This window comes from Rhea pennata, chromosome 21, assembly GCF_028389875.1.
Source record: "Rhea pennata isolate bPtePen1 chromosome 21, bPtePen1.pri, whole genome shotgun sequence".
In the NCBI taxonomy this organism is placed as follows: domain Eukaryota; kingdom Metazoa; phylum Chordata; class Aves; order Rheiformes; family Rheidae; genus Rhea; species Rhea pennata.
Window position 1 is genome coordinate 1,747,015 of NC_084683.1, and position 22,146 is coordinate 1,769,160.

Here is a 22,146-nt window from a genome sequence, read left to right on the forward strand (position 1 = left end):
CCTGAGGAGAGGGGAGGGGCGTTGCAAAGAGTGCAGGGTCGTGGCCGGTCAGGGCAGAGCATGTGCAGTGGCCCAGAGGAGGGCAGGAAGGGGCGGGGCGGGCGGGTGCGGGGCTACCCGGGCCCTGCGGGGGAGTTGGGGTGAGAGGCGGCTGCTGCCGCGGGGCAGCGTCTCCTGGCCCGGGGCCGCCCGGAGCCTTTAGCCGCAGTGCCGGGAGCTGCTGCGCCGGGGCCGAGGGCCGCGGGCTGGGTAAGGTGAGCGGCTGTGCGCGCGGGGGCAGCCGGAGCCGCCGCGGCCTGGCTGTGGGGCAGCAGCGGCTGGGGAAGGCCCGGCCCGGCCCGGGCCGCCTCCGGCCCCCGGCAGCCCCCGGCTCTTGCACCCTTTCTCCTAACAGCCCCATGGCTCGGTGCCGGCTGTGGTGGCCATTTCTCAGCGCCATCCCAGCTGTGAGGAGAGGCCGCGAGTGCAGCGGTGCTTGTGGTGTCTCCAGGCTGGAGGCAGGAGGCACCAGCACCCCGGAGCCCCTGCTGACAGCCCCGCTTTCCCTGGGGCAGGTCCCCAGCTCCTCTCTGAGCCCAGCCCGGCTGTGGGCACCGTGAGGAGCAGGATGTGCAGAGGCTCCTGACGGCCATGGCCAGAGCTCTTGGGTATCACGGCAAAGCGGCTGTGGGAGAGCTGTGCCCCTCAGCGCCCTGTGGGACACTCACAGCCCCTCAGGACACCTCCCCAGAGACAGTCGAGGGTCTGAAGGTGACATTTCCTCAGGAGAGCAATGACCCACAGGCCCATCACAGCCTTGTGTGCTCAGCTCTGCCCCACAGACACCTCCCAGCAGCGAGGCAGTGTTGAGGGGCATCTGCGTGTTGGCAGGTGCTCGGGGTAGCGGGGACAGATCCTGCTGGGGCCAGCAAAGGTGCTGCTGGTGCTGTGCATGTCGGTGAAGGAACTTTGTGAGCTTCCCTACAGACCTGCTGGTCTCTCCATCAGCTTTGGAGTCTCGGGCTCTTGTTCAGGCTTGGCAGCTCCTCTCCCTTCCCCCCACCCCAGCAGCAGGGACCTGAAAGCAGAGACGTGGGGAAGCTCCTTGCCTTTGGTGTCATCCCTGCCTGGAGCTACCTGCTGAGAAGCCCCTGGGAAGTGTCCTGGGGGTGAGCAGGAGTTGTGAGCAGCCCTACCCCATGCAGACCCCTCTCCATGGGGGAATGGCCCTGCCCTGTGAGGACTACTCCTTCACCCTAGAGCTTCCCCAGCCTGTGTTCAGCCTTGGGGCATTTGTAGTTATCCCTGTGTTGTCCCAAAACTGTGTTCTGTTACCCAGTGTGCAAGCACCCAATAGACACACAGGGTCCAGAAAATTGTTTATTTCATTTCTGTGCAGAGATGGGTGCCAGGTGGTAGATCTACAAAACTAGCACACCTTCTCTGCTTCTTACTCTTCTTTCCTTCTTTTCCTTGAGTCTTGTTCATTATTTGCAGAGGTTTTTCACAGCATCGCTCAAACAAGGGTGACAGCGTTTCTTTGGCAGGAGACTTGCCAAGTGCTGAGCTGATGGTGTAGCAGCTGGGCAAGCTGGTGGGGGAGCAACCTGGAGCAGACACTGACTGCAAGAAGAGTGAGGAAACGATGGCCTGGGATGGCAAGCAAAGGTGCCAAGTGGTGTGGGAATAGGCAAGCCCATCATGACAGCAGCAGGAATGCAGGGAGCTCTGCTGTGGGCTGCACAAGGAACCAGTGGAGAGTGTGGGGTTGCAGATTAGCAGGCAGAGCAAGAGGGCTAGCCTTGGAGTGGCTGTGTGCTCTGGAGTGCCTGAAGAAGGGCAGCCTGTGCAAGGGGCACAGTGTGCAGAGCTGCAGAGAGGAACCTTGGTGGTGCTGCCCAGCTCTCAGCTGCCAGGCAGGCTCCAAAGCTGAAAGCAGAGGCTTGGAGGCAAGGCCATGGGGATGGGTGTGCCCATGGGGACTGCCAAGGCATTGTGCTGGGGGTGCCCACAGTGATTCCCGGGACTTGCTGAAGGGTGTTGCCACAGTGAACAGCAGGGCTTTGTGATGGTGGTGGCATGGTGCCTCCAAGGCCCTGGGTTATGGGGTGGTCTCCATAGGGACTGTATCCCTGCTGGGACAATAGCCCCTGGGGTCCTCCCTCTGAGGAGAGCCACTCCCTGAGGAGGCAGCAGCTGCCATTGGGGCCAGAGCAGCAGGTCCCCAGCAGAGGATCGTGCAGAGGGATGAGGAGCAGCAGCAAATGGCTGCTGCCAGGCTGCACACGCACTGCCAGGCACACCGGAGCACAGGGTTGAGGTGAGCCATGGGGCTGGAAGCAGAGGCAGGCAGCAGGCATGGGAGCTGCCTGGAGAGCAGCCGGCTGGTTTGGCAAAGGAGCTGGGGTGAAAGAGGCAGGCAGGAGCGGCTGCGGCCAGGTGGGAATTTCTTGCTGGCCCTGGGGATTTTCCCTGGGTCAAAGCACAGCGACCTGCATGCTCCAAGCCCTGGAGGGACCCTGTGAGCTCTGCGCTGAAGGGCAGAGAGCAGCTCTGGGCCCAGCTCAGGCAGGCCGCGCGCAGCCAGAGCTTCCCTTGCACACAGCCCTCAGCTTGCCTGCTCTTCAGCAGCCACTCGGACCGAGGCAACTGCCTCTGTGTGTCCTTCAGCCCACAGGTGGCCAGCAGCAGCTGCACACAACAGTGCAGCGCAGCTGGAGCCCAGTTTGCTTCCACCAAAGGCACAGGCTGCCTTGGCTGCCCAACGCACAGGGCTCATGGGCTTCTGCACATGTCCTCGCAAAGGTGCAGAGATGACCATGACTGTGGCCTTGAAAGCCTCTGCCTGACTCCCTGGAGCTGCCGAGGAGCAGGTAGGAAGTGCTGGCAAGGAGCATGTTCTGCCTGGCAGCCTGCAAGGACATTCCTGGGGGTGCCCAAGGCAGCTGCCTTTGCCCGTCTCTTGCTCCACACTGACAAAGCCTCTGCCCAGCCAGCCTGGCTAGCAGGAGAAGCAGAGCACCCTCAAGAGCCCTGCCTTGCTCCCCCCTGCTCCTGCCAGGGCTCAGCTCCAGTCAAGGCTGCCTCCTGCAAGGTTTGGCCCTCTCCCAAGTGCTTCTTACAGCCCTGTGTCCCTGGCATCATGTACAAACGTAGGCACCAAATTCCACAAGCCTTCAGAATTATTTAGCTTTGTAGGTCATTTCCACTTGGCAGATTTTGGAAGGACATGACTTCTTTGGGGTGTCTGACATGGCATTTTCATACACCACCTGCTTTGCCATCCCACTGCTGTTTGTGCTGGCATCTCGTTATTTATTTTATTTCCCCCACATACATACCCCACTTACGCTTTCTCAATCTTAGCATGCTGCTGGAGAAATGAAAGGAACTGGGGTGTGTGGTGGGCGTAGGTGGGGGAGACAGAGGGTATTGAAAATGTGCATGGTGGATTGTGATTCTTCTAGCCACAGAATCACCATGAGAAGCAGTCAACATGAAGGTCAGAAGCGGAAGAGTAGTGAAATAGCGACCCCCAAAGCCAAATGTGGCCCCCGAAATAAGTCTGCATGCGTGCGCAGTATCATAGCCTGGTTATGCAACCAGGGCGGAGTTGGGCTAGACTCCCCGCACTTGCTGGCCCCACGTGCCGGGACTCCCGCCCACCGCAAGTAATCATAAATGCCGGAGTTTTCCGAAGGAGGGAGAGGCTGCTACACAATAGAGGACCACATTGCCTCCTTGGGGACACCCGAAAAGATTGTGCCTGCCGACTCTCCCTCTCATCATGCAGACGATCGGGACAAGCATTGAGGTGGTCCTTCTCGAGATTACCATCGGGTCGGTCTGTTTGTAAGTATCTACTAATAAACTGCTTGCTGCTGAAGAGTGTTTGTGTGTGTGTGTGTGTGTGTGTGTGTGTGTGTGTGTGTGTGTGTGTGTTTGTGCTGGCTGGCCAAACGGGATGTTTGGCCCCTGGGAATCTAACTAGAACAGAGGTCTCCCTGGAGCCGTGGGTGGGGGCCCTCACTTCCCTGCGAGGCCCAGGCGCTGCTGGGCACTGCTCACGCAGTCCCCACCGCTGTCCTTTGTAGTGGCTCCATGGCAATGATGGGGGACAGGAGGAAACGGGGCTGCACTAGGACCCCTGGTCAACATGCAGAGGAGCATCAGCATGTTGGAAAGGAGTATTGGGTGATGAGATAGGAAGAGCGTCCCTCGTCCTGGGCTTGAGAGGTGAGCTGAGGGCAAAGGGGCAAGCAAGATGGAGGACTGCTGCAGGGAAACCATCAGCCAGGAATGCACTTCCTTGTTTCCAGTGCTTCTGTAGCTCTCCGGTGAGGATTGACACCGTTTGTATCCTTTTATGATTCTAACTTGGCAGAGCAGATTTGGGGCTCAGAGATGCCATCTTGAGATGGTCACAGCCTGTGTCCTCCTGCAAAATGGGCTCCAACCTCTGCACCCAAAAGACAGCCTGTTTGGGAGAGCACTTTGTGAACAGGTGGAGGTGACACTGTCACCCTGTAAGACCTGGCTACCCCAAGGACTTTTCTCTGGGGGTGCACTCCTGGGGTAAGCCCAACATGGCCATCTTCCCCAGTTCCCTCCTGACCCCACACCTCCACTCCCCAGCACCCAGCACCCTCGCTGCCCTGTGCGCTCGTGGGGCTCCTCACCCCTCTGGAGTGACCCCTTGGGGCACAGCCCGGCACCACACAGAGCAGCCCCTGCTTGGCCACAGCCCAGCCGTGCCAGGCACAGCAGAAGGGCTGCCAAGCCCTGGGGCTACCCTGGGGAAGGGGCCAGGGCAGGAGGGCTGAGAGGACACTGCCCTGCCCTGAGGGCAGCAGCATGTTGCCCGCAGGCTCTGGCACCCCAGCCATTCCCAGGGCCCCATCGCCGGCACCAGGACTGGCCCCATCGCTGGCACCAGGGCTGCCCTCCAAGCCCAGCACGGCCCCCAGGGCGCAGGGCAGCGAGGAGTCTTGTGGGGCCCCTGCGGCAGAGTGGCTGGGCCCAGGGCCCCGCACTGCCCAGGCACCTGGCGGAAGGCTGCCCCGAGGCCCTTTCACACCCCGCGCTGCTGCCCACAACATGGCGCCGTCCCACGGTGGGAGGGGGCAGAGCTGGCTGCCAGGGCAGGAGGGCGCAGCGTTGCCATGGCATCACCTGAGTGCGGCCCTCCTATTAGCTGTCCTGAGGAGGAGGGCGGGGACGGATTGGAATGACGGCTGTCTCAGCCAATCATAGTCCAGAGTGGGAAAAGGCCAAGAGAAGGGAGACCAGCAAAGGACGAGGGAGCGAAGCAGGCGAGAAGGGAGCGGGAGTGAGAGCGGGTGCGAGTGGGGCTGGTGGGGCTGTGGGTGCGTTCAAATGCCGGCGGGTGCCCTCACTGCAGCAGGGGCAGCGGTGCTGGCGAGGGGGCTGCTTTCCTGCAGGGGCTCCAAAAAAGGGGCTGTTGGGGGCTGTGAGCAGGGGACCCAGCGCCCTGTCACCGAGGGGAACTGACCTGCGAGCCAGGCGTGCTGACCTGCCCCGAGCAGCTGGGCCCAAGCGGCTTGGTGGGGTTTGGGTGCAGGAAGCTTTGCCCATGTTGTGGGTCTGAGATGCATTTTCAAGTGTTTCGCTAAGTTGCTGCTGCCCCCACAGCCTCCAGATGTTGCTCAGAGCTGTGTTTGGGATTTGCTGGGCAAAGTGAGAGCAGGTTGCTGCTGTCCTCACGAGGTGTCATGCTCAAGTCGTTGTGCTTACTCCATAGTTCTTGGTGTGCTCCAGGACCTGTGACCCTGGGAGCAGCCTGAAGGGTGTTTGCAGAAGAGCTCTGTTAAGTGTGAGGTGTTCTGCTTTTCAGGGGCCTTGGAAGTTGACGAATGTCCATTTTCACACTCGCCGTTGTTATTCCCATAATCCTAGAGGAGGAGGAAGGACTGCTGAATTCTGGCTCTGCTGGTTTCAGCAATTGATTGACATGTCCTGGACGGAGTCCGTTGCCATGTCTCAAATTGTCAGAGCGTGAAATAGGAGAGTGGTTCTTGTGCTTGATGTGTAGAGGATTTGCTGTGCTTGTTCAGCATTTGAGAAGGAAGTAGTCTTCTGAGCTGTGGGAAGGCTTCTCCCTCTGACTGGGACATGAGGCCCTGCTCTCTTGCTACATATGGAGACTGCCTAGGCTAAAGCTAATGTATTTTGGGTGGATTGCAGCTGCTATGTAATGGGTGCTTTGCTGCCATGTGAGCATTGTGAAGCCAGGAAGTGAATCAGGGAGGCCATTTGGGAGCTGGCTCAGCCATGGGAACGGGCAGCAGGAGCTGCAGGCAGCAGCACGGTGGGCAGTGAGGTCCCTAGTGTTTAAAAGGGCTGTATCAGAAAATGGCCTGTGTCCCCTCAAGTCTTTGTAGGTAGCTGGTAGGGCTAGAGGAGGCCCATGGCTCAGCTGTTGATGATGAGGTCAGTTCTGCCCGAGTCCCTGAAAGGCTGGCTGGAGGGAGAAGGCGTGGCTGTTGCTTGTGATGTCACTTCCCATGGAGCAGTGGATAGGGCAGCAGCAGGTCCGCACTGGGATGTGTTTTTGAGATGGTTTCTGCCTGAGCAGCAGATCAGCCAGGATTTGTCTCCTGGCTGGGGAAGTTCTAGTGAGGTGATTGCTGCCTTAGAGGCTTCTTGGACAGTGAGAGAGACCTGGTTGTGCAGGTGACTGTGAGGTCCCATCTTTCTGAGTCCCTGATAGACCAACAGAAGGCAGTTGGGCACGGGCATCGAGTGTGAGGTCTCTTTTGTCTGAGTACCTGCTAGGGCAGTAGTGGTTCATGGCTGGGGAAGTTATTTTGAGGCAACTAGTGTCGCTAAAGCCCATAGGCCATCAGCAGACATGCGTTGGTGTTGTCCCAAAATCTGGGTTATGTTACCCGGTGTGCAAACAACCAATAGACACACAGGGTCGAGATATTTGTTTATTTCATTTCTGCACAGAGATGGGTGCTAGGAGGTAAATCCACAAAGCTAGCACACCTTCTCCCCCTCTCATTCTTGATTTATACACACTTTTCAGGGAGTATTTTATACAAATCTTTCTATTGGTTACGATTTCATTACCTCAGGTAATCGCTCTGCGCTTACACTTTCACATTCTTGTTAATTAGCATAGGAAGCGAAGAAGAGGTGGTAACATCATTATCATGTCATTTCCATCTCATTATTCATTTAGGGGTGTGAAGTTTAATATGTTAATAAGCCTTAATGAACCTAAGGTCACTTCTGGGTTATTCTGCTGTTTTTGTCCTACCTACCCCTCGCAATCTTCGAAGCGCTGAGGTTTCATCAAGGTTCTTTAGCCGGAGCTGGTTATCCTTTGCAGTACTGTTTTTCTCTCCCCCTTGTCCTTCAGTCTTGTTAACTATTTTCAAGGTTTTTCTCACAGTATTTCTCTAACAGCCTCAGTGCGTGACACTGCAATGCTCGGCTGCTGCCTGCTGTCCGGAGCCATGAGGTTGCTGCTGCGTGAGGGCGTAAGAGGCCAGCGTGAGGCTGTTGTGTGATGTTTGGGAGCGTGCGCTGAGTTTGGGCTGTTTGCTTTGCAGACCAGTGGCAGGCCCGTGTCAGGTGCTAGTGGTTGTGCGGTGAGCTGAGAAGCAGCGGCTGCTGGGCCAGTGGGGTGATGTTGTTGCTGTTTGCATCTCTTGATTGCGTAGTGCCGGAGTGCCTTTGAGGCGAGCGCTGCTGCGCAGGCTGCTGGTGGTGGCTGTGCGGTGTCTTGTGCGTGCGTGCGTGACAGGCCAATGCTGTGGCCACTGGTGGTGGTGGTGGTTGGGAAGTGCCTTGTGCCTGCGTGCGTGATAGACCGGTGCTACAGTCAGGCTTGTGAGATGCCTTGTGGCTGAGCGTCGTGCAGGCCAGTGGCAGGGCCGTGTCTGCTGTTTGTGGCTCTGAGGTGACTTGGGCGTCAATCGCTTGGAGGCCAGGGGTGTCAGCCCAATTGGGCACGCTTTCACAATTGCTGCAGGCTAAAGACCAAAGCTCCGTTCTGATCGCTGCTGGTTAGTGTAAAGTACTTGCATCATCTCGTGTTCTTCAGCTGTTTGTCCATATGGATTTGCTGTGACTTGAAAAGCTGATGAGTGTTAAGAAAAAGGAGAAGCAGGATCCCTGCAGGGAGTGCACATGAAGCCCTATGTCAGTATTTCTGGGTATCTGGTGCCCCCTGGAGACTGCTGCTGCCCACAGGAAACATAGAGAATATGAAGGCTGCACATTAGTAAGTGACCCTAGTCCAAGCAGACTGAAAAAAAGAGAAGAACATCTTTTTCTCAAAGAAGTAGTGCAGGATACTAGAAAAGGCCGTAACAGTAAAAGCGAGTATTTGCTAAAATAATAATAATTACATGTCTTGTATTTCTGAAGTCTAATAAAGACTGATAGCTACATATCATGTTATGTATATATGCCCATGTATTTCAGAAACGAATATGCAAGGCTATGTTTAGACAGCTGATAGTGACATGATATGAAATGTATGGAGTTTAAAAGATAGCTTTAAGAGGTTCTATTAGTCGGTCTGAGAGGTCAACAGATAAAATCAGAAAATGTGGATGTCTCCTATCAGCCCTGGGATTGGAATTAGAATTTGATCACAAGCTTCATAAGATGATTGGGTGGAGTAAGTTCTGTGTGATTTTTTTGGGGGTGGGGGGGGTGGGGATGGGTTTTTTTTGAAGATGGCAGGTGTTTGGGGGTGTCTTAGAGTGTTCTGAGGGGTTTTGAAACAATCCTGTGTAGAGAATAATGCTGGGTTGTTGGGGCAAGAGAGAAGAGAGGAGAAATTTGTCAAAAAGGAGATAATGCTTTTATACAAAAGTTCTGAGAGTTAAAATTAAGACCTACCTGCTAAAATACTGAACTTTAGAATTATTACATGCTGTTGATGCCCTGGCTAGATTTAGCCTAGTTTTCATGAGAAATCACTAGAGTCGTGTAGCTCTGAGTCCAGACCATTTAGATTGAAATAAAATTTTAACTGAGCCTTGTCTGCATCCTGGGGCTCCGTCGACCCAAAGAGGGCACTGTGCTCAAGTTCATCCTGTGTTCTGCCTTCTGAGGCAAGGCAGTGCCCATAAATGGAAACAGGAATGAAGCTCAGGATACTCCCAAGAAATTTACTTATCCTTGTTTTCTTTTCTTTCTTTTTTCTTTTTTTTCTTTTTTCTTTTTCTTTTTTTTTTCTTTTTTTTTAAGAGAAGATGTGAATCAAGTGTTGTTCAGAGAAGTCTAAACATAGAGGAAATAGTTGTTTGGAGCTGGATTTTTACATGAAATATGAACTTAATTTAGAGTAACTTTGAAGACTTAGATTCTTGCTTTGCATTCTCAAAGCTTTTTCTTAGGGGGGAAAAAATCACTATTCTCAGACTAAGGGTTTTTTTGTTTGAGTGTGGTTGTTGGGGGAGGTTGTTTTTTTGTGGGGGGTCCAGATTTATATTGTGCTTTACAGAATCAGCTTTTTTACAGGTAAGATTTCTAATGGCATAAAAATAATGTGATTATAGCACAGGACTGCTTCTGATATTCAGCTTATTTATTTTACATAGATTGGTAATAAGGAGTAATCGTGCCGTATCACTTGCCTTAGCGATTTGCAGTCCTTGAGAAAGAGAAACATACATATCCCTTAATCTCTCTTCCTTGCTTTCCTTCCTTTCCATGAAACTGGTACAGCGGCTGTTTCACTCCAGGCAGGATTCTGTGATCACCTTGATTTACAGCGACAATACGCTAGCAGAGACTAATGCTTACAGTTTTGGATTTGTTTTCTTAAAACTGGCTGCAGTATGCTGTTGCTGTTGAGCTGATGGTTTTCGGTTAGGCCACTTGTCCCTCTGTGGGGTGTGTGCCATTATTATGGCACATTATTACATTAGATGATGTGCAATATTCTCTCTTCTGCTTTTTTTTTCTTTTTCTTTTTTTAATAGCAAGAAGGTGAAACGGAAGGTGAGGCAGTTGAAGCTATTGTGGAAGAATCAGAAACTTTTATTAAGGGAAAAGAGAGAAAAACCTATCAAAGACGCCGTGAAGCTGGGCAGGAGGACGATGCTTGTCATGTACCACCAAACCAAGCAGATGGGTGTGAAGTAGTTCAGGATGTCAACAGTGGTGTGCAGATGGTTATGATGGAACAGTTGGATCCAACGCTTCTTCAAATGAAGACTGAAGTAATGGAAGGTGCAGTGCCTCAAGAAACGGAGGTTACAGTGGATGACACACAGATCATAACACTTCAGGTTGTTAATATGGAAGAGCAGCCTATAAATCTTGGTGAGCTTCAGCTGGTCCAAGTACCAGTTCCAGTGACTGTACCTGTTGCCACCACTTCTGTGGAAGAACTTCAGGGAGCATATGAAAATGAGATTTCCAAAGGAGGCCTGCAAGAGGGAGAGCCCGTGATCTGTCACACTCTCCCTTTACCAGAAGGCTTCCAGGTAGTGAAAGTGGGTGCAAATGGTGAGGTGGAGACGCTGGAACAAGGTGAACTTCAGCCCCAAGAAGATCCTAATTGGCAAAAAGATCCAGACTATCAGCCACCAGCCAAAAAAACAAAGAAAAACGAAAAGAGTAAGCTACGCTACACTGAGGAAGGCAAAGATGTGGATGTCTCTGTGTATGACTTTGAAGAGGAGCAACAGGAGGGTTTGTTGTCTGAGGTCAATGCAGAAAAAGTAGTGGGTAACATGAAGCCACCTAAACCAACCAAAATCAAAAAGAAAGGTGGGTTTGTAAGCGGATTTCTAAACTGCACTGGTTGTGACTGCACCTTGCAATACAGTTGAAGTGATTGAGTAGATGCATCTGGGAGTAAAGCAGGCATGCTCAGTGTCACTTACCGTTTTGTATAAGAGCTCTCAGCTCTGTTTTCTGGGCAAACCTACTCTCTCCTGACTATAGGCTTGCAAAGGAGCTCGTTTGCCTTGTGTGATGCTGTGGTATTAGTATTCCCATATCACTACAGTTGAAAAGGTTCTGCTTTTTTGCTGTAATGCATATTCAAGAGATTATTGTGTACAATAAAGTTTTACATCAGGAACCAGTGGTATAATTAGTTTTTGGGGGCGGAGTTCCTAGCTAAGTATTGGGTAGAGTGGGTAGCACAAAATCCAGCAATGTGTATGTTTGACTTTTCCTTTCCAGAAACTTAAAACTGTAAATTAAGAAACCCTTTCTAGAGTGGAGTGGAGCAAGAACATTAATTACTGGCATACTAATGAAAATTCAAGACAAGCTAATCACTGCCTGTATTCCTAACAGGAAATACAGTTGTATTTAATGATTTAAAAAGAAATGGGTTTCTTGTAGTAGTTTAACCTCCAGGAATTTTTCTTTTTCCCTGCTGACCTCTAATGTAATACAGTGGACCATGGTACTGCCAAAAATAAAAGTGACTTCCTTCATGGCTAGGTGTAAAGAAGACATTCCTGTGCGAGCTGTGCAGTTACACTTGTCCACGTCGTTCTAACTTGGACCGCCATATGAAAAGCCACACTGATGAACGACCACATAAGTGCCATCTCTGTGGCAGGGCTTTTCGGACAGTCACATTACTGAGGAAGCACCTCAACACTCACACAGGTACTCGGACCTTTGTGTACATTCTTCTAATAGAACCTACTCTGCCTTTATTCTATAGGCAGGTTGGGTCTATCTGAATCTGTCAGATGTCCTATATGGGACAAGCTGGAAAGGAAGAAACTATGCAATGCTGCTCTCTTTCTTTATTATTTTTTTTCTTCCCCTGTGAGAGCAATTTTTCACCTGACCATGTTAGGTGCAAAGCATGTTTCCGTTGTTCCTCACTTAAGTTTCTGTTATAAAACTTAATATAGGAGTAATTTCAGAACTGTCCTCAAATTTAAACAATGTTCTTTTGACCTTTCTGCCAAAAAAGTGTAATTCATGTTCTTAGCTCTCTTTTCATAGCTCTGCATTATCTGACTGAATGGTTTGAAATTTGCAAATAGCCTAGTGGTAAGAAAATAAGGGAGTGTGTTTCCCTCACTGAAGGCATGTACACTCTCTAGCAGTATCTTCCATCCATTGGCTGCTTATACAAAGGCTATGATGCCTGTGTGCCATTTGCTGCTGTAATCTAATCTTTCAGAACAAAAGGAACATTGCTAATTCATGGTGGGGGGGTGGAGAGGGAGAAGCTGTGTCATATTTTTTGCCACTAAATCTGAATGTCACCATCTTCCTGTTTTCCTGCAAATGATTAGGTACTCGCCCTCACAAGTGCCCAGATTGCGACATGGCCTTTGTGACCAATGGAGAGTTGGTTCGGCATCGCCGCTACAAACACACCCACGAGAAACCATTCAAATGCTCAATGTGTGATTATGCTAGTGTGGCGGTATGTTAATTGTCACAGTACCAAGTACATGCTTCTATGCCTCAAGACTTACTCATCATCTGTTACAAACTTTCCTCCTTGACCATTTTTGAAAAGCCTCTGAGTAAATTACAGAATCAGTGAGGTTGGAAGGGACCTCTGGAGATCATCTAGTCCAACCCCCCTGCTCAAGCAGGGTCACCTAGAGCATGTTAGACAGGATTGCATCCAGGAGGGCTTTGAATATCTCCAGAGAAGGAGACTCCACAACCTCTCTGGGTAACCTCTTCCACTGCTCTGTCACTCTCACAGTGAAGAAATTCCTCCTCACGTTCAGGCGGAACTTCCTGTGGTTCAGTTTTTGCCCCATTGCCTCTTGTGCTGTTGTGTGGGACAACTGAGAAGAGTTTGTCCCCATCCTCTTCATGCCCTCCCTTCTGATACTTATGCACACTGATAAGATCCCCCCTCAAGCTCAGCTCTTGCAGCTGTTCCTCATAGGGCAGGTGCTCCAGCCCTCTGATCATCCTCATAGCCCTACGCTGGACTCTCTCCAGTAGCTCCATGTCTCTCTTGTACTGGGGAGCCCAGAACTGGATGCAGTACTCGAGATGCAGCCTCCCCAGGGCTGAGTAGAGGGGCAGGATCACCTCCCTCGACCTGCTGGCAACACTCTGCATCCCAGAGTGCATCCCAGGAGACCATTGGCCTTCCTGGCCACCAGGGCACATTGGTGGCTCATGGTCAGCTTGTTGTCCACTAGCACTGTGAGGTCATCTGCACAGCTACTTTCTGAATGAATTAGGTCTGTTTTTTTGGAAGCAAGTGATAGGGTTTCCTCAGTTGATGAGAAACCTATCTGAGGATATTTGTGCACCAAAACCCTAGATCATTTCCATTTCCTCTTTGGAGACTGTAGTTTTCATTGTTTTTAAAAAGAGCAGTCCTTTAAGATGAGTAAAGGAGTTGAAGGAGGCAGGTATCTGCTGAGTAGAATGTACTTTAAGACTAGAGATGCTCTCCAATTTTGAAATGTGCACTTTGCATCTTACATATCTGCTGATAAAGTGACTGTTGCCAAAATGAATGGCGCTTTCCCAAATTAGTGAAAAACAGCTTTGCTAATTCTAAGAGGTTGTCTAATTTGCTTGAGCAAATAAAGCTTACTTGAATGTTGTACCCTGTGCCCTAAGCAGCACTGTTGCTTGTGCTGCAGGACAGCTTTTAAAATGTAATAAAAACTACATTGCAAGATGGGGATAGGAAATCTGAGCAAGGTAACGAACAAAATTTTTAAGAACTGATCTATGCAGTGGAGGAAGGTTACAGTGGAAATGTTGAATTGGGTGCTTAATCTTTTATTTATTGAGTTTTGTGGGTGTGAGTGTTTCAGTTTGTGTGTGTATCTTTTAGGGTTTTTTTGTGGGGGGGGGGAATGCTGGGGGTGTTTGTGGGTCTTTTAAGTTTTATCTATTTATTTATTTATTTATTAAAAAAAACAAACAAAACTTTGAGCTGTGACTGCGGTGTTGTAATTCCAGGCCCTGAGGTTTGAAGTGCTGAATGCGTTGTGTTGCAGTGCATGAATTAGGAAAGAATAAGCAAGTTGGTCCTATGTGAGCTGGTTGCAGGGTTTTATAGACAGCAGTTGGTGCAGCTTGCTCTTACTGAAGCAGAAAATGCTTTCCGTTCATGTCTGCTAATTCTTAAGCTATGTTCATGCCTCCTAGATAATGGCAGGAGCGTAAAGGGATTAAGTCACCTTGATTGCAGGACTAGGGCTTTTTTATTGAGTTACTGATTTATCTTCTTCCTGAAAGTAACTGGAGGGCATCCCGGGAGGCACCCTGTGGAAGAACATCTGCGGTGTTCCTGGGTGCATGCTTTCCTGGAACGCTTTTTCTCTGTGTCTGTCCAGGATGCTTTCAAATTTTAGCTTATCCTCTGACGTTGAGATGGTTGATGCCAGCAAGGTGAGCGCAGGAGACAAAATCTGGCTGCTTTGAATGTAGGAGCAAGACTGGGAATAAAGCTGGGAGGTGGAACAGAGTGGGAAGGGGAGTATGAGTGGTTACATGGCAGTGCAAGACCGGCACTGAAACAGATTGGTTGACTGTATTATTTTTAACCTTGCTACTGAAACAAAATGTTACTGTAACAAAATTTTTGACTGATTTCCTTTACTTTGGAAATCTTACCTATTCATGCTTACTAACTCCAGTCTTGCTCTTACTAACTCCAGTCTTGCTCTTGGCTTTCAGGTTAGCGATTTGAAACGCCACATTTGCTCTCACACTGGAGAGCGTCCGTTCCAGTGCAGCTTGTGCAGCTATGCCAGCAGGGATACTTACACGCTGAAGAGGCACATGAGGACCCACTCTGGTACTGATGTCATGCTTTTAGCACGCTGTCTGTGTGCTGGTGTCTGAGTGCTGGGACAGTGCATAATGGTGCTCATGCTCGGAGTCAGCAAAATGAAGTATTCAAGTTTAATGTAAAATTAGCATGAAGTCTGTAGCTGAAGAGAATGCACTGTTTATCAACATTAATAAATTCATAAACTGACACTAGTAATTGCACTGAGAAATGTGCTGGAGGATTCTGATTTTTGCCTTCACTGTGAGGTGACAGAATACAGGCCCTTTTTCAGTATGAAGATGAGCAATATCTTCTTTATTGATGTTTTACTTCCCACTGAAGGTTATAGCCATTTTTAGTTTCATTCTTGAGTGTAATTGCAACAGTGTCTGGATGCAGTTTGTGAAGATCCTTAGTCTTTTCTGTGATAGAAATAGGACTTTTTTTTCTAGCATGGAACACTGCTGGAGTGCTAAACTAATGAGGCTGCTAACATTTAATGACAGAAATGTGCTTGTATGTATGAGCATTCAAAAGAAAATCTCAAATTTGATGTTCACAGTGTTCCAGCATCTGGCATGTAGGTCTTGAATGTGTTTCTCATTGTAAGGACTAATAATTAACTCATTTGCTCAAGAGTGAATTTGTTTTGTCTTTGTGTTGTAGAAAGATATTTACGGGAACTAAAACTTCTAGAGAAAGAAACATCATTGAGCTGTTTGCTGGTTTCTGGGGAGTTATTTTATTTTAGGGCTTTTTGATTTGATTTCTTGTTAATAAAAGTGCTCGTGCTACTTTTTTTCCTTCCGTTACTGTAGGAGAGAAGCCATATGAATGTTACATCTGCCATGATCGCTTCACTCAGAGTGGTAACATGAAGGTGCACATTTTACGGAAACATACGGAGAACGTGGCCAAATTTCACTGTCCTCACTGTGATACTGTTATAGCAAGAAAGATTGACTTGGGTATGTATCTTGGCAACGTGGCCATTAGTGAAGTTACTGCAGAAGGCTACACAAAACATGCCTTCCCAAAATTAGAGTTCATGCAACCCATCAGCTGTCTTCCCCCTGCTTTAACCTAGTAAATCCAGTAACTGCACAAAATGAAGCACAGGCTTAGAAGTGTGGCTGGTAATACATACTTTTAGCCTTTCAGCTTACAGTAACTGCTGCATGCTATGGGAACAGCACTTTCAATTGCTTTTCATTATTTGAAAATGCAGCCTGTTTTTCAAGCATTCAAGGCAAGTTATTTTCATGTCCATAGGTGCGAGGCATTTATTGAACTTAGACTAATATTTTAACTGTACGACTTAAGGTCCGAAAAATCGGAAGGTCATTTGGCGTGACCGCCTATGTATTGGAGGCCATTAATTATCACCCAGATATATCTTCATCAAGCTGAAAGGCTTGAATTAGCCTAAACAATTTCATTTTTCGGGAAGTGGAGGTGTTTGCCACAGACGGGATAGGAGAGACTGAATTGTCACAAAAGCCCTGAGTCCTTGCAGTAGGAGAGTGTTGACCTGGTGAGCAGTTCCCCATGATTCTAGCAGACAAGCTCTCTTTTATGATATACAAGAAGGTGAAAAATAGTACTACTCCCAGAGCAATTGAAGATAATCTTTCTCAGTGAAGAAAAGGCTGAGATTTGGCATAATTCTGTCTATAAGCAAAATATCAACCAGATAACGGGAAGGTAGGTTCTCCTTCATAACAAACAGATGTAAAGTGCTACAATGAAGGACACGTTGAGACGATGACACCAAGTGTCTATGAAGCAAACAAGTACTGATCTATAACAGGAAAAAACAGAATAGCTGTGAAGATTTTTTTTTCATAATGATTGTTCAACCTACAGCAGGCTACCTTGTGCAGGTGCAATATGCTCATATTTGGAGGATTTTAAAGTGATTAAAACCTCTTGATAGGGGTTAGCTGTTGGTACCCCTGTTACCCTCTAGTCCTGTCACTTTGACTTCTGATCCTGCAAAAAATCCTGCTTCCCAATGTATTACCTGGCTTCTGACTGTATTCAGGCAATTCAGAGTGGTCTTAAGTGTCTTGAGGACAGTGCTGTGTTTTACCTTGACTTTACTTCATCTGTTGCATGAACTTCAGTAGCAAAAATCTATGTTGCTCTGTCTTCCAAGGGAATCCTTACAGATTGTCCGAAGCAGTCCTGGGCATCAGTGATCTGGCTGCTATGTTTTTGAGATGGATTTTTGAAATAGTCTACACACTAACAGTCTAAGAATCCTGCTGTATTTTGCAGATAGTGAATTTTGAATATAAGTTATGTGGTATATCATCAAACACTTTATCAAATGCAAGTGTATCAGCACAGATTGCTGATATTAACCGAATCTAGAATCCTTTAAAAAACCTTTCTAAGCTTTTGACTAGACAGTTCTGTCAAGAAATTATGCTGATTGCTGTTAATTATAAGCCTATTAATTTTTTGATAGAATCTCAAATTAACAGTTTACTTTTCTCACCTGAACTCAAGAGTATACAGAGGGAAAGACACTGAGAGATTGTATACCAGGCTCTTTCACCCTTGGATAGCCGTGATGTGATTAAAGGCTCTGGTTCTTGCATTCCTAGGTGTCCATTTGCGAAAGCAGCATTCCTACATTGAGCAGGGCAAGAAGTGTCGATACTGTGATGCTGTGTTTCATGAGCGATATGCCCTCAAACAGCATCAAAAGTCTCACAAGAATGAGAAGCGCTTCAAGTGCGACCAGTGTGATTATGCATGCAGGCAGGTAAGCTGGTGGGACTGACAGCCCTTAAGAGCATTCGAACAGGAGCTAAACACGTAAGCTAAGAAATCTTATCTGTTAAGTTTGACCAACTTTCAAAATCAGTGTTAGCTCTCTGACTTTTATTTATTTATTTTAAGGGCATGGGAGAGTTCAGTGGCTTTTGCTTTCTGCTGAAGTGCTCCCCTGTGGAGAGTATCTTTTAAGGGAGTTAAGTCACAACCTTGGCATATCTGTTGACAAAGAGCTAGAGTTGCTTGAAGGATGGAAGTAGGTAGGACCGAATATGCCATCAATCAGAGTGTGGTTGCACTCGGGCGGGACCATCTTCTCCTGGGTGTTTTTCTTGGACTAAAGTGTTTGACCTCGTCTTGCCTGCAGAAATAAATTTCTCAGTGTCTACATCTGAAAGTTTTCAAGTTATTCTTTCTCTTTGGTTTGTCCCTACCAGGAGTGGCGCATGATCGTGCATAAACGGACCCATACTGGAGAAAAGCCTTATGCCTGTAGCCATTGTGATAAAACCTTCCGTCAAAAACAGCACCTTGATATGCACTTCAAACGATACCATGATCCCAACTTTGTCCCTGCTGCATTTGTCTGTTCCAAGTGTGGTAAAACTTTCACTCGCAGGGTAAGGGAGTGTGTGTGTGTGTGTGTGTGTATAAATACATTTTGAGTTGTGCTTTTTGGCTGAATGGGGGTTTTGGAAAGGAGGAGCCCTGTTACTTAAAGAAAAGGGTGGCTGGGGCACAAGGCACAACACTGATCTTTTTTAAAAGGTGGCACTTGCTGCTCTCTGAGAGGAGGCTCTGGTATTGATACTGATACTGGCATGTGCTAGCAGTAGCATCATGAGCAGTAGGAAAACTCAACTTTATGAGTAGAAGTTAGTAAAATTTACCTATATTTGGTAAAAATTTTTCCATTACAAAGAGGAAAAAGAGACAAGCAGTCAGAAATGTCTGTGTAAGAACAGGGCCAGAATATCTGATCTTGATTTCAATGCGTGTTGTTTTTTTTGTTTTGTTTTTTTTTCCCCCATTCTGAACAGAACACAATGGCCAGACATGCTGATAATTGTTCTGGCCCAGGTGATGGGGAAGGAGAGAATGGAGGAGAGACAAAGAAGGGCAAACGTGGCAGAAAGAGAAAAATGCGCTCTAAGAAAGAAGATTCCTCTGACAGTGGTAAGGTACAGCTCAGTACCTTCTTAGCATTACAGGCTTGTGATTCATTGTTTCTTTGTTAGCTGTTTGCCAGTTCTGCAGGTTTGGTTTGGTACCTGAAAGGCCTTTATGTACTCGATAAGGGGAAAAAATGATTGTGTATGTATGTACATAGAGGACTGTGTGTGTTTAGGAAGGATGGTGTCAATTTGGCTGTCCTGGACCTCTTCCGAGACTCAGTAGTTGGGGAAAAAAGTGCTGTGTCTGTTACCCTTTGCCTAGACTGCAGTTGTCTGTCTTGCATGCTCTTCTGTGTGTTAGTGCACTGTCTGATATATTTTTCCAGTACTAAAGTCATGTTGTCCCCTGCTTTGGCCTGTCAGCTGCTGAAGTAGACAGACTGTTAGTTGATAAAAGTTGAGATCTGAGGAAAATATGAAGAAGCTCTAAAAAGGTAGGACCTGAAAAATTCAATAAAAGAAATTTGTCTTTGAATGACTGCGTACAATAGCGCAGCACATGCATACCTCCTTGTACATAAGGAAGTAGGTGCTTACAGACATGAGGAAATGTCTGGAAAGCAGTAATGCACAGGACAAATAGATGCTAATGTGAGATCTTGTGGCAATAAAATCAATCCATTCAGCATAATCTGACTGAGGGGGATGAAAGCACATCATATCCAGAGTATTTGCAGTCTTTCTGGGATGCTGAACTGATCTTTTTTCAAGCCAGAAATGCACCCATAAGATGGCAGCGTCTATTTAACCCCGGTATGTTTGGCTGCTTTCTGTTTTCTGTCTTAATTTACTTGTGAGATTTGAAGTTGAGGCCTGGTATGTGTTATGACGCCTCATCTTTGTGGAATCCCAAAGACCAATGGCCACCTTTTTGAAGGTATTTTTCACTTGATAGTAATCATTTTTATCACACCCTGGTCAACAGTTGTGCAGCTTGGATACTTTTTGGGTGTCTCTCTTAACTGAAAAGTATTAGAGCCATTATTGCTGCTTCTAAGAAAATGAAATCGCTACAGTTCATTCTTCCCCCTCAGATAAATGGAAGTATGCCTCATGCAATGGCTCACCTCTTCATGAGGAAGATAAGCTACTCTTCTGTGCAGTGGACATGCTTAGACATTCTGGGGCAGTCATTTTACCCTTCTGACAGTCTGTTCCTCTTGACACCTTTTATTGCTTTTTGTCTGATTTGGTTTTGCATGGAGTATTCTGGGCACATTGATGGTGCTAACTGGTAATTTCAGGGATGTCCTGAAGTATAAATCTTTGAGCCTTTAGCTCAGTAAACCACAAAAAAATTGCAAGAAGTTAAAACTTGTCATGAGCACCATTGGACTGGAATCAGTTTCTAAGAAATGCAGTTAGTTGGCATGTAGGGGAGGTGCTATCATAAATCAGTTGGTGGACAGGGCCTCATAAAATAGGCTGTTCTGCCTCATAAAGAGAGGTCTTGGAGAAGATGCTCTTGGTCACTGATTGATGATCTATGGTATGTTGATGATCCTAGAAAGCATGGCAAGGTGTCTGCAAAGCTGTGTTCAACTGTGATGCTTAAGACCTCCCCAGTTCCATGTGACTTTACTATTTTCAACTTGACATTGAGGTCCTGAACACTAGTTGCGGTGTTCAGGGACTGCTACCCCAGTTGCAGTTACAGAAAAAGATAAGTACAGTGCTGTTGTTTCTTGAGGGCTAGGAGACTTACTGTTGGATCACTCTTGACTTCTGGAGTGTTTCATAGAGGTATTGAAGTCACTGCCACCAAGTGAAATCATGTTTTCTTTCCCTTTCTGAATGGCAGTTTGTTCCCTTTAATGTAGGAGTAACAACCTGAGTCTGTGCCACTAGGTTCTTAGCAAAGGCCTCATTCGCCTTCTCTGTTACCAGAGCCAGCTCCCTTCAGTTGAGGATTAAGTAATGATGGCTCTTTGTAGGTGAATGTGTTTAACCTCTTTAAACTAAAGACTTGCTTAATGCACTTCTTCGAGGATTTTTTTTTGTTTTTTGTTTTTTCCTAGAGGAAAGTGCTGAACCAGATTTGGATGATAATGAAGATGAAGAGGAGACAGCAGTAGAAATTGAGGCTGAACCAGAAGTTGAGCAAGAGGCTCTTGCACCACTTCCTAGTAAGAAACGAAGAGGAAGACCACCAGGCAAAGCTGCCACCCAACCAAAACAATCCCAGTGTAAGTCACTACTTGAAGCTTACGTTACAATGCTTGTTTGAACTGCATCTTCCTTGGATTTGGCAGCTCTCATCAGAGAACTCCTGCCCTCAAGTGAGCTTATTTAAAAAGTAAATAGCTGCACTTTTCTCTAGCTTGCTATGATCTTCCTTGTGCATAATGCTTGTTGCAAGCATTTCCTGGTTGTTAGGGAACGTGCCTGTTTCAGATCATGCAAAAAGGAGATGACAGGATTTGGTTTTTTTTCTTTGATAACATTCCAGTTAATAAGTGTGTGTGCAAACTTTCTTTCTTTTTTTTTTTTTTTGTCCCAGTTGCTGGATGTCTGCTCATGTTGCACTTGCTGTTAAAGAAACTGTTACAAGAACCACCATAGTATTTTATGCATGTAGACTTTTACAAATATTACTACAAGCAAACATGCTTCAGACCTGTAGTTTGGAGCATAGCATAAATATTGCATAGTTGCAACTCCACAGAGGTTTCTTCTTAAGCATAGAAATCAATAGCTATAGAAAGTCTAATTAAAATTTTAGAAAGTGCAGGAAGCAGTTCTTCCTTCAAGGGGTGAATGCTGCCTGGTGGCTTGGCTGTTTGATCAGTGCTCCAAATACAGCACATGTCCTTCCTAGGCTTACAGCCTGCAGAAGCATTTTACATTGACTACATTCACTAGTGTCACTGTGGACTCTGAATCTGACTGAAACTTTGCCTTACTCTAAGTGCGGAGGAGCTGATTTGAGGTGTACCCGTATATTGGTAGCCTTACTTGATTACTCTGCAAAAATTGCTTAAATACTGTCTCATATATTCCTATGTATCTTTTGAAATTTGCTGCTAAAACATCTTCACACAGGAGCCAGGGAGGTAGGGGCTTGATACTTGGATGAATGAGAGGCAGGCTGAATTATTCTGCCCTGAGGTGGGAATGTGTCTTTATTGGGAGCCCCTCCTTTCCTTTCTATGCAAAAGTCTAAGTATCTACTGAAAAAGTCATCTGAGGGAGGTGCAGGCCAGCCCTGGAACCAGTAAAAATCTGTCATTTTCCTCCTCCTCCCCATCCCCTTTCTTTTCTGCCCTTCTAGCTGCAGCAATCATTCAGGTTGAAGACCAGAACACTGGTGAAATTGAAAATACTGTAGTTGAGGTAAAGAAAGAACCTGATGCAGAACCAGTAGAGGAAGAAGAAGAAGCTCAACCTGCTGTAGTGGAAGCTCCCAATGGAGACCTCACTCCTGACAATTCTCAGCATGATGAACTGGTGATGGAAGACGACTACACTGGCTGA

At 47.5% G+C, this 22,146-nt stretch overlaps 1 protein-coding gene across 1 annotated transcript; it reads left to right on the plus strand.

Moving 5' to 3' along the window:
• The first annotated feature begins 7,463 nt into the window (after positions 1-7,463).
• Positions 7,464-22,146, plus strand: LOC134149679 (transcriptional repressor CTCF-like). The gene is made up of 11 exons (XM_062592905.1): positions 7,464-7,487; positions 9,948-10,740; positions 11,428-11,598; positions 12,243-12,376; positions 14,617-14,737; positions 15,532-15,681; positions 17,326-17,486; positions 17,935-18,117; positions 18,538-18,673; positions 20,691-20,858; positions 21,944-22,146. Exons 1-11 carry the CDS (start codon positions 7,464-7,466, stop codon positions 22,144-22,146), a joined length of 2,244 nt encoding a protein of 747 aa, XP_062448889.1.

What these genes read in the sequence shown, in the direction of transcription:
- LOC134149679 (XM_062592905.1), top strand. Translation starts at nt 7,464, where the DNA reads ATGAGGTTGCTGCTGCGTGAGGGC. An exon ending in GGTTGCTGCTGCGTGAGGGC is followed by an intron (nt 7,488 to 9,947) that starts GTAAGAGGCCAG and finishes TTTTTTTAATAG; the next exon opens with CAAGAAGGTGAAACGGAAGG. An exon ending in GTGATTATGCATGCAGGCAG is followed by an intron (nt 17,487 to 17,934) that starts GTAAGCTGGTGG and finishes TGTCCCTACCAG; the next exon opens with GAGTGGCGCATGATCGTGCA.